This window comes from Diceros bicornis, chromosome 7 (genome assembly GCF_020826845.1).
Source record: "Diceros bicornis minor isolate mBicDic1 chromosome 7, mDicBic1.mat.cur, whole genome shotgun sequence".
Classification (NCBI taxonomy): domain Eukaryota; kingdom Metazoa; phylum Chordata; class Mammalia; order Perissodactyla; family Rhinocerotidae; genus Diceros; species Diceros bicornis.
In genome coordinates this window covers 39,700,637-39,712,751 of record NC_080746.1, presented here as the reverse complement: position 1 = coordinate 39,712,751, position 12,115 = coordinate 39,700,637, and the positions used below count along the sequence as shown (strand labels likewise).

At 37.4% G+C, this 12,115-nt stretch overlaps 1 protein-coding gene across 1 annotated transcript in view; it reads left to right on the top strand.

The window, feature by feature from the left end:
• Nucleotides 1-12,115, top strand: part of HEPHL1 (hephaestin like 1) — an 82,324-nt gene that overhangs the window by 31,884 nt on the left and 38,325 nt on the right. The window contains exons 3-6 of the mRNA XM_058545399.1: nucleotides 3,111-3,323; nucleotides 3,990-4,169; nucleotides 6,282-6,536; nucleotides 11,609-11,777. Of these exons, the coding sequence (XP_058401382.1) occupies nucleotides 3,111-3,323; nucleotides 3,990-4,169; nucleotides 6,282-6,536; nucleotides 11,609-11,777 (817 nt within the window). The remainder of the gene's footprint in view (nucleotides 1-3,110; nucleotides 3,324-3,989; nucleotides 4,170-6,281; nucleotides 6,537-11,608; nucleotides 11,778-12,115) is intronic.

Here is a 12,115-nt window from a genome sequence, read left to right as displayed (position 1 = left end):
CTAACATTTATTGAATGCTTACTATATACCAGGCACCATGATACATGTTGTATAGATATTATGTCATATAAGCCTCAACAACTCTATGGGGAAGGGATTATAATTATCATCATCTTATACATCAGAAGCTAACACTCAGGAAGTGAAGAAAATTGCCCAAGTCACATAGCTAACATGTGATGGAGATAGGATTTGATTTCAGGCCGTCTCACTTCAGTGGCTGTGAACTTAACCACTGGCTCTATTGCCCTTCTGTCTGTGTGCATGCATTTTAGAAAACCGACCTGGTCCAGGGAGTTCAAGATTGCTTGAGCCAGACCACACTGGGCCTTGCAATCCATGTTCAACACATTTGACTTTCATCCCAAGAGTGATGGAGAACCATGGAATCATTTTAAGTAGGGAGCAATATAATCAGATTTGACATTTGAAAATATCATTCTTGTTTTGACTTGGAAAATGGATTCAAGAGGCAAGAGATGCAGTGAAGCCAGCTAGGAGGTTACTGCAGAAGTCCAGGTGAGGGATGATGTTGTTTGGATTAGAGTCATGATGGTAGAGATGGACATAAATGGATGAATTTGAGAAGAAGCAAGGACAGGACCTGTGGTGCTTTGGAAATGGGGAGGGAGGAAGAGGAAGAAGATGATATTGCTTCCTTAGCTTCTGGCTTGTGGCATTGAATACTGGTGATGCCTTTCATTGAGAGAGGAGGCAGTGGCTGAGGACTAGGTTTGGGAGAGGAGAGCTAATGTTCTTTGGGAAAGATTGCTTTTGAGATCTCTTGTGGAGATGTCCAGTAGACAGTAAGATATCAGTGCAGAGTTCAGAGGCCAGGTCCAGGCTGGAGATAAAAGTGGGAGTCGCTGGCATGTAACTGACTGGGGCACTGCAGGGATGGGTACTATCAACCAGGAAGAGCGCTCTGGGCATGGAAGGAAGGGAGCCAGCATTATACCTTGAGGATTCTGACATTGAATGCCAGATAAAGGAGAATGAACTGGAAAACTAGACTGAAAAAGAGTTGCCAGAGAGGACAGTGTGATGTCAGAGGAGCCAAGGGAGGAGACTTGTTTAAGAGGGAGGAAAATGACAATAATATCAAATGCCACTGAGAGGTTAGGTAACACAGAAATTTTTAAAATGTCATTTGGATTTAATGAATGGTGGGTAGCACTACGGGTTTTTCCTATTCCCCTATCAGGTTAGATCAGTTATCAAGTTAGAAGGTAGTAAACTACATTAGTTTAACTTTGAGTAAAAATGGTTTTGTCAAATACTTTTCAGTGTTATATTCTCACCTTATATTAAGAGACAATGAAAGAAATTATCTTTAAAAAGAATATTTTTGCATCTTTTGGAAATCATTCTTGAAAACATCAAAAACATAATTCATTGCATTACTCAATAATTTGTATATAATGACTTTCTTGAAAATATTCTCTTAAAATTTAGTACCAGCAAAAAGTTCCTCTCTCTTAAGGAACTGATAAGTTTCCTTTTATTAGACAAAGAAACAACATAACCTAATTATAACAACCTAATATATATTAAACCTATATATACCAGTATGACCTAGGTATAACCAGGAAATTCAGAGCTACACTTAATACTGAAAGGACCTAATTAATTAAATTAATCTGCTTTCTTTGTATAGGTTTTGCTCTCTGACTTTATCTTTGAGGATTATACAGCACATGGGTTTAATCTGCAAAATGATTCATCTTCTTGTCAGAATAAAAGTTATTAAAAGTTAGTATGTAAAAGAAAGTTTTATACAAACATAAACATAAGAAGAAGCTATATAAAAATAAAGTGAATAAATATGTAAAAATAGTCCGTATACTGTATTCCCAATAATTTGTGGGAAGGTATCAAGCTGTAGTGAGAAGTCAGATACAACTAGATTGAAATCTAGTGTTACCTTGATTTAATCTAAAAGCAAATATTAATACCTACTATATGGGGTTGCTTTGAAGAGTGAGATAATATACACAAAGTACCCACTATGCTTGGCACAATGTAGGGGCTTAGCTGTTGTTTTTTCCTGGCATCCTTTTCCAAAAATCAAACTATGTTTTCAAGGTAGAATTTGTTAAAAAAATAATGTTAGGTTTTTAAGTTATATCTTTCTTTGGCTTGCCTTGGCTATACTGGCTCTTGCTGTCTTATTTGGATTTGTATTCCTAATGCCTAGCACGTTTGCTGGCATGTGGTCGATACCCAATACAGGTTGGTTGAATGAATTAGTAAACAAATGAAAGCATGGAGAATGAACCTGGAGTGTGTCCACATCCATCTCTCTCTCTGCCCCTCACCCTCCAGCTCCTTCTCAGTACCATCCAACTCCTCCCAGTCCTTCAAGGTTCCCAAATCCCACCTTTGTTTTGAAGCTTCTGATAATTATAACTTGCACGGATTGGTCTCCTGCCTTCTGCCTGGATGGTGTTTGAACTATTTTTAGCAGTGGGCTTTCCTTAGCTGAAAAGTCTTATGCAATCTTAGTTTATGAAACAGAGAAAGGGAATGCTTTGCCCATTTGCCTCTAGCCTCTCTGTAGTAGACTCCCACCTTGAATTCAACACTTCACCCTGTTTTATTCTCCAGTTGTGCCATGTGTTCATAATACATATTCTGGTTTGCCCAACAGAACTGTAAGATCCCTGAAGGCAGGAAGAATGTCTACTATTCCTTCCTATTTCTCATGAGACCTCACACAGGTGCTGAATCTGTAATAAGTGCCCAAAGTTCATTATTTCTTCTGCTGTTTCTCCTTTCCTTCTTGAGTTGATGTGAAGTGAATTGAATTGAAATCTTCCTGACTGGTACAGGAAGCCCATCAGAAGGGGTCCTTAGGGACACTTATTAAACATCTGGTTCTATGCAGGGCACTTCACATACATTGCCTCATCTAGTTCTCACATCCCTGTGGGGTAGATCTCAACACTCCAGTTTTACTGGTAGAAAACTGAGACACTGAGAATTTAAGTAACTTGCCTCAAGTCCCTTTGTAAACAAATTTTATTGCATGTGTGTTTGATTCCAAAGCTGTGTCTCCACTACAGCATGTGATCTCTGTGTTTTAACTGTGTTTTCTCTTTTCTTGGAAGGAGCTCTGTACCCAGATGGAACATCTGGGAAGAACAAGAATGATGACATGGTTCCTCCTGGCAAAAACTACACCTACGTCTGGCCAGTGAGAGAAGAATATGCACCTGCTCCCGCAGATGCCAACTGCCTGACCTGGGTGTACCATTCGCACATCGATGCCCCTAAGGACATCTGCTCCGGGCTAATTGGCCCACTGTTGGTGTGCAAAGAAGGTAAGGAGGCTCCTCACCCCTTCCCGAACACCCCCAGGAGCCTGTTCCCAAGTGTGTTGAGAAGTGTAGATGAACTTTAGGTCTTTCTTGCCTACCTCCCTTGTTCCACACAGAACGTGCCTTTTTTTCCAAACTTTCTTTAAGATTAGGAAAATTCTTCTAACATAGAATATCTATCTGATACCATAGCAGGTGCAATAATTCAGACTTCTGCCCAAGAACCATCATAGCGTTATGAAACTTATATTTTTTTAATGGAATATTCCATAGTAAGAGCTGTTCACACCACACATAGGAAAGTGTAAAATGTAGTCAAATGACCAGACATGCTTTTGTTTCATTATTTCACCCACATAATCACTTTGCTATTTTATTCTCAATTAATTGATTTAGTGTATCTGTGCTCTGTCAATAAAACTGACTTCCTTTAGGGATAGCCAGGTTTCTAAGTCTGCCGTTGTGAAGATTTGTTTTATGATTTTTCTCTTCTATGGTTCTGTTATTTCCATTAAAGCCCTTTGCTGCTTTTACGTTATGGGTTACTCTTGTATGTATAGGTCTTTGACAAACTTCAAACTTGTCTCGCACTGTTGGCAAGAAGCAAAGCTAATCTTGATTTAGTCCACCTTGACCTTTTTTCTCTACTCTTTTGAATGTGCCTGATAGGTATCCTGCATAAATATTCGGGGACAAGGACTGATGTGGACCGAGAGTTCATTATAATGTTTACTCTGGTGGATGAGAATCAAAGCTGGTACCTAGATGAAAATATCAGACATTTCTGCACTGACCCCGATTCAGTTGACAAAAAAGATGCTGTTTTCCGGAGGAGTAACAAAATGCACGGTGAGTGTCTCCCATGTGGTCAAATATATACTGATTGCCTTTTCCGTATCTGGTACTACAAAGGATGCAAAAAACACAGAAATGTCAAACTTAGTTTTCCAAGATTTATAACTTAGTGATGAGAATAATCGGAAAGTGATATGAAACCCAATATATGTCAAAACCTAAAACAGTCTGAGAAGGGACAAGGCAATAGATAAGCTAAACCTTAATTGGGTGTGTATGACATATGGACAAAGCTGTGTTACAGAAAGCGGAAGGATTAATGTTATAATAGGGAAAGAATCAGGAGGAGAGTCCAGAGGATGAGAGGTTTAGAGTGATAGGAGAAAAGAGAATGAAATCATCATCATATAACAGTTCTGTGCTTTGCAACCTCTTGCTTTATCCAGCAACCATTTTTTGAGTGGCTGCTAAATTTTAAGAACTGTGCTATACATGGGATTTAAATACACACTGGTGAATCTGTTATGTTTCCCAGACATTCTTTAAGTCAACAACATTTATTATGCACCCGACCCTGTATTTGTTGAAAGTAGTGAATTTCTATAGTTATCCTGTCAGTTGAGACAGAATACTTACCCATCCTGTTTCACACAGCAGTGGCTTAATGCAGAGTTTTAGAATGTGGGGATTATTAAATAGTCTCCTTCCACTCTTTCCTAGAGAGTTTTAGTGGACATAAAGAAAATCTTCAGTATAAACAAATAGTCCACTGCCTGGTCCAGTTTGTGGGTCAACTGGTGGTCGTGGCCTCTCAGTGACCTCCTCCTACACCATAGCAAATAAATTTTAATTTGGTCGTGTTTGATTGCCAAGTGCCTCGAGGCGTGATTGTTGGTATACTGACTATTTCCATTGTCTCACATGCCCTCTTTTCCTTCTACTGATATTTCAGCAACCTTGGGTGTATTGGGTGCTTGGAAGATATTTTAGGAGGGAAGGATGTGTAGAGGAGAGAAGGGAGGGAGGGAGGGAGACAGGGGAAAAATGAAGGATGGAATAAATGAAGACCTAAATTCAAATCATTGCTGTGATGAGATAACTTTTATCCCTGTTCTTGATATAATGGAAGTGGTGATCTCAAATCTTGCTGAAAACTACTAATTGTGATGGTTGAAGACTCAGCTGCCCACATAACTCTTCTCCTCTTTTGGAGTGAAAAATATCCAGCAAAATGAAATGAAACACATAAGCAACTATAGACTGCATTCTAAAATAAAAATCAGTCTGTATGCAGAAGTAGATGTTTGCAAACTATGAATCCTTCTTCAGACTGGCAAAGAAGACCTAACCAAGAATAGAAAAAAATTAACTTAAAAAAAAACCAATCTAGACTATTGAAGATGCTCAATGAATACAAGATTTATTGATAAATTTATTTAAATTTCTAAAGTTATTTGAATTAATTGTGCTGCCTAATCATTATTATCTTAGTGACAATTGCTTTTTAACTGAGTTTGAATTTAAGAAGTGACGTTATGACTTTTTAAAACCCCAAATCAAGTTTTTTCTGCACTTGGTGAAGTCGCAACTGCCATTTAGATGATTCAAAGGTACAAGGTCTCGAACTTATGGTTTAAGCTCAATCAACAAGATTCCCCCCCAGCAAGACCTAGTAAAAACTGTTTTTTCTCCCTGCTTTTAAAGTAACAAAACTTTAAAGTAACACGTCTCATAAGTCCCTTCTAATCAGTTTTTTTCCTTTCCTGCTAGCTGCATGCTTTTATTAGTTGCAAGGAACAGAGTTCAGTGGGGAAGGCAGATATGCAAATGAAGTACCCCCATAGGAGATGGCTGAGCCATCCTGGAAGTGTGAGCAGGCTCTGTTTACTCCTGATCTCATTATTGTGTTCACATAGCAGCTCCAAGTCTGCTTTCCTGTGTGCTGATCTTCACTTTTATTGTGTGCTTTTCTCTTGAAAAGACTAATGCCTTTTATTCCTTTCTGGAACTATATTTTATGAAAGGAGCCATGCTTTTCTGTACAAAATCATTACAACCAATGATCTGCGCTGATTTGCCAGCTGTGCTGACAATGTATTACCATCATTTCTGGTTCTACCACCTCTGCAAGGGAGTCTCTAACACTAGGGTGCTTCTGTTTTTCAGCCCTGAATGGATACCTCTTTGGAAACTTCCCTGAACCTGAAATGTGCGTTGGTGAATCGGTCTCCTGGCACCTATTTGGGATGGGGAATGAGATAGACATCCATTCCATCTATTTTTATGGTAACACGTTCATCAGCAGAGGGCATCGGACTGATGTTGTCAACCTGTTCCCAGCCACCTTTCTGACAACAGAAATGATAGTTGAGAATCCTGGGAAGTGGATGATAACTTGCCAAGTCAGTGATCACCTACAAGGTAAGAAAGGACAAAGACCGGTGTGGAGATGCTTAGAATGGTACAATTACACCACACAGTCAATGGTGCTCATTTAGTGTCTGCTGTTAGATAGATTTTTGTATGTATTATATTTAATTAAATATTAAATATACAGAAAAATGTACAATGCTCATTTAGTCAGCATCTTATCAACAGGTGTTTATTGATTACCTCTTATGAACAAGGCAGGAGGTGATTGAAGGAAATGATAAGACCTTCAAGGAGCCTATAACGTAGTAGCTAGACATAGTTAGATATTTACAAAATAAATAAAATTTGAGGCAGAATGAGATAAATGTTCTTTGGGAGCTACATTCATTTCTCTGGAGCGGGGAGGCTTCCTGAAGCATTGGCTCCTAATCTCAGCCTTGAAATATGGGTAGGAATTGAATAGATGTAGAAGGGAAGAAAGGCTTGCTAGGTAGAGGAGGCAACATGACCTGGGAAAAACACATGTTCTATATGAGCAACTTTAAATAGAATATTAAATGTTTAGCAGTGGAAAAAATTTATAGATAATCTAGACCAATCCCCCATTTAATTCTTGAGTTTCTTTCTGAACATCTCTTTGAAGTAATTGTAGCAGCCCGTTTCATCTCTGGGCTGCTCTATTATAATGTTCTTCCTTATATTGAGACAAAATCCAATGATAAGTGCACCATAAACATTTATTGACTTAAATGCCTGTTGAATGACTTGGGCCTGATTCCTTGGGACCACACAGAATAGGCCTTTACTTGGCTGGACTATAGGTTTATGCCAGAGTAGTGAGGAGAGAGAAGCCTGGAGAAGCAGATTGAGCTCCAGTGGGAGCAGTTTTGAATGCCAAGGCTAAGGAGGTGGGACCATGTCTGGGAGGCAATAGTGAGTCCTTCTAGATCCCTAGGCACACTAGTAAGATAATCATATGCAGTCATTTACAGAGATAAACATGATGTCCGTGTGCAGAAAGGATTCGATGGAGAGATTCTGGCCACTGGATGCTAGTTAAGAAGCATTGGCAACATTACAGTTATGACATACAAAGCTTCTGCCCTAAGATGGTAAAAAAAGAATAGAAAAAGAAAATGTGTCAATGGGAAAGACACAGAAGAAATAATGTGTGATTAAATTTGGATACTGACTAACTATACACAGTCACTAACAGGTACAGTAATTCACCTCTTCAGGGACTGCCTTCATAATACATTCTTGTTCCCATCCACCTTAAGCAGCTAATCTTACCATTAGGCAGCTGGGTTATTCTTATTAAATTCAATTCAACAAATATTGAGTCGGTCAATTAGTATGTACAGTCACTGTTCTGGGAAGACAAAGATGAACAAGACAAGGTTCCTATTCTTTTTTGCCCTGGCTTTATTGAGGTATAATTGACAAATAGGAACTGTATATATTTAAGATATACAACTTGATGTTTTGGTATATTATACATTGTGAACTGATCACCATGCTCAAGCTAATTAACATATCCATCACCTCACATAGTTACTTTTTTGTGTGTGTGTGGTGAGAACACTTAAGATCTCAAAGAGTACCAAGTTTCAGTTTTGCAGGATGACTGAGTTCTGGAGATCTCATATACATCATGATGACTACATTCAACAATACTGTGTTGTATATTTGAAATTTCCTAAGAGAGTATGTTCTAAACACAGAATCCCTATTCTTAAAGGGTCTCATGCTGTTAAATCTGGGAAGAAACTAGTTTTAAAATCTAGGCGTTACAGAGAAAGCATTTGACAAGATATAGCATCAATTTATGATAAAAACTTTGAATAAAATGGGTATAGAAGGAAAGTACCTCAACATAATAAAGGCCATGTATGACAAGCCCACAGCCAATATCATACTCAATGGAGAAAAACCGAAAGCTATCCCTCTAAAACCAGGAACCAGACAAGGATGCCCACTTTCGCCACTCTTATTTAGCATAGCATTGGAAATTATAGCCAGAGCAATAAAGAAAGAAAAAATAAAAATAAAAGGGATCCAAATTGGAAGGGAAGAAGTGAAACTGTCACTATTTGCAGATGACATGATTTTGTATATAGAAAACCCTAAAGAATCCACCAGAAAATTTTTAGAAATAATAAAAGAATATAGTAAAGTTGCAGGATACAAAATCAACGTACAAAAATAAGTTGTGTTTCTATACACTAACAATGAAGTAGCAGAAAGAGAAATTAAGAATACAATCCCATTTACAATTACAACCAAAAAAAAAATAAAATACCTAGGAATAAATTTAACCAAAGAGGTGAAAGCCTTGTGTACTAAAAACTATAAAACATTGTTGAAAGAAATTGACAAAGACACAAAGAAATGAAAAGATATTCCATGCTCTGGGGTTGGAAGAATTCACGCAGTTAAAATGTCCATACTTCCTAAAGCAATCTACAGATTCAATGCAATCCCTATCAAAGTTCCAATGACATTTTTCACAGAAATAGAATAAAGAATCCTAAAATTTATATGGCACAGCAAAAGACCCCAACTAGCTGACAGAATCCTGAGAAAAAAGAACAAAGCTGGAGGTATCATACTCCTTGATTTCAAAATATACTACAAAGCTATAGTAACCAAAACAGCATGGTACTGGCACAAAAACAGACACACAGATCAATGGAACAGAATAGAGAGCCTAGAAATAAACGCACACATCTATGGACAGCTAATTTTCGACAAGGGAGCCAAGAACATACAATGGAGAAAGGAAAGTCTCTTCAATAAATTGTGTTGGGAAAACTGGACAGCCACATGCAAAAGAATGAAAGTAGACCATTATATTAGACCATACTCAAAAATTAACTCAAAATGGATTAAAGACTTGAACGTAAGACCTGAAACCATGAAACTTCTAGAAGAAAACATAGGCAGTATGCTCTTCGACATTGGTCTTAGCAGCATATTTTCAAGTACCATGTCTGACCAGGCAAGGGAAACAATAGAAAAAATAAACAACGGGACTACATCAAACTAAAAAGCTTCTGCATAGCAAAGGAAACCATCAACAAAATGAAAAGACAACCTAAAAATTGGCAGATGATATTTGCAAGCCATATATCTGATAAGAGGTTAATATCCAAAATATATAAAGAACTCATACATCTCAACAAGAAAACCCAAAAAATCCAGTTATAAAATGGGCAAAAGATATGAACAGATATTTTTCCAAAGAAGATATACAGATGGCCAACAGGCACATGAAAAGATGTTAAACATCACCAATTATTAGGGAAATGCAAGTCAAATCTACAATGAGATACCACCTCATGCCCGTGAGAATGGCTATAATTAACAAAACAGGAAATAACAAGTGTTGGAGAGGATGTAGAGAAAAAGGAACCCTCCTAAACTGCTGCTGGGAGTGCAAACTGGTGCAGCCACTATGGAAAACAGTATGGAGATTCCTCAAATAATTAAGAATAGAACTACCATACGATCCAGCTATTCCACTACTTGGTATTTATCCAAAGAACATGAAAACACGAATGTAGAGATACATGCACCCTTATGTTCATTGCAGCATTATTCACAATAGCCAAGACTTGAAAGCCACCTAGGTGCCCTTCAAGGGACGAATGGATAAAGAAGATGTGGTATATATACACAATGGAATACTACTGAACCATGAAAAAGGATGAAATCTGGCCATTTGTGACAACATGGATGGACCTTGAGGGCATTACACTAAGTGAAATAAGTCAGAGGGAGAAAGTCAAATACCATATGATCTCACTTATAAATAGAAGATAAAAACAACAACAAACCAACACATAGAGGTTGGATTGGTGGTTACCAGAGGGTAGGGGGGAGGGAGAAGGGCAAAAGGGGTGACTGAGCACATGTGTATGGTGACGGATTGTAATTAGTCTTTGGGTGGTGAACATGATGTAATCTACACAGAAATCTAAATATAATGATGTACACCTGAAATTTATATAATGTTATAAACCAATGTTACCTCAATAAAAAAATTAAAACTAAAAAAATTCAAGGCATTAGCAGCCATTTCAGACTAGTAAAATTGCTAAGCTTGGCCAGTAGTTGTGGACATAGACTGGTATTTATACATTACTGAAACACAGTATTTCCTAAATTCTCCATACCCTAAGAAAAAATTATTGTAAAAAATTAGAAAATACATATAATTCAATTTTTAAATCAGTAATCCCATCTAAAAATAATGATGTCACATTTTGATGATATCCTCCCTATTTTCTAGACCTTTATATATAAATGCATATGTTATTTATAAAATGAAATTAGTCTGTCAATACTGCCTTGTAGCTTACTTTTCCTACTTCTTAATATATCAGAAATATACTTCCACATCAGTGAATATAGATCTATTACATCATTGTTAATCCTTCCAGTGTCATTTATAAGGAGATTACAGTTTACTTAACCAGCACTCTGTTGCTTAACATTTATATTTTCCCTATTTTTTTTGCTATTATAAATCTCAATTTACAGATACGTTTATACTTTTGTCTGACATTTTCTTAGGAAAACTCCTGGATTTGGAATTCCTGGGTCAAACAGTTTGATCTCTTTTTTTTAAGCTATGGACATATATTGCCAGATTCCCTTTTAGAAATTGTTATTCTTCACTTGCAGTGTATGAGCATTCCCTTTTCCCCATTCATCTGCCAACACTGAGAATTATTGGTCTTTCTAATCTTTACCAATCTGATAAATTAACAAGTGTCACTTAATTACTATTAAGGTTGGACTTTTTTTTTTTATTTGCTTATGGGCCGATAGTACTTCTTTTGTGAATAACCTATTTATGTCCCTTGTCTATTTTCTATTGGGAGATTTACTTTTTTCCTGTTTATTTGTCAAGTTATTTACATATTAATCTTTTGTCATATGTGTTAAAATATCCTCCTCCCCACCATTTAACCTTTACTTTTAACTTCCTTTATGGTTTTATTTTCTGTACAAAAGTTTTAAATGTTCGTGAAGTCAAATCTCTCAGTCTTTTCCTGTATGATTTCTTTTGTGAGCATTTATACCTTGGCTTGTGGTTTTCCCCTGTTCTGCAGCTGGTATGCTGGGGCAATACAATGTTGGTAACTGCAAAAGTGGTGTTTCTCACCCCAAGATGAAGGGTCAACAGAGGCGCTACTTTATAGCAGCTGAAAAAATTCTTTGGGATTATGGTCCTCAAGGCTATAACAAATTCAATGGTCTTCCCCTAAACGCCTCTGGCAGGTAAGCTCTCTTTGCTGGTGTTTCTAGGCCTCTCGTAAGAGAGGCATCTGTTGGGCTTTTCCCTGTGATTTCATTTGTATTCCAGACACTGCTCTCATGAGCACAAACTGCATAGAGGGCATAATGATACCCCTTAAGGAGTTCTGAGCCCCTGATATGTTGCTGAGAATTGGCAGAGTATTCATCACTCCATGGTTTGTTGGCTAAATCAAAGCACTAGATTCATTCATTCATTCATTTTTTCATCAAACATTTCTTGAGCACTTACTATGTGCAAACCGCCATGAGAAATACTAAGCTGACAGAGAAGAGAATTAGGCTTTTGTACATATGGAGCA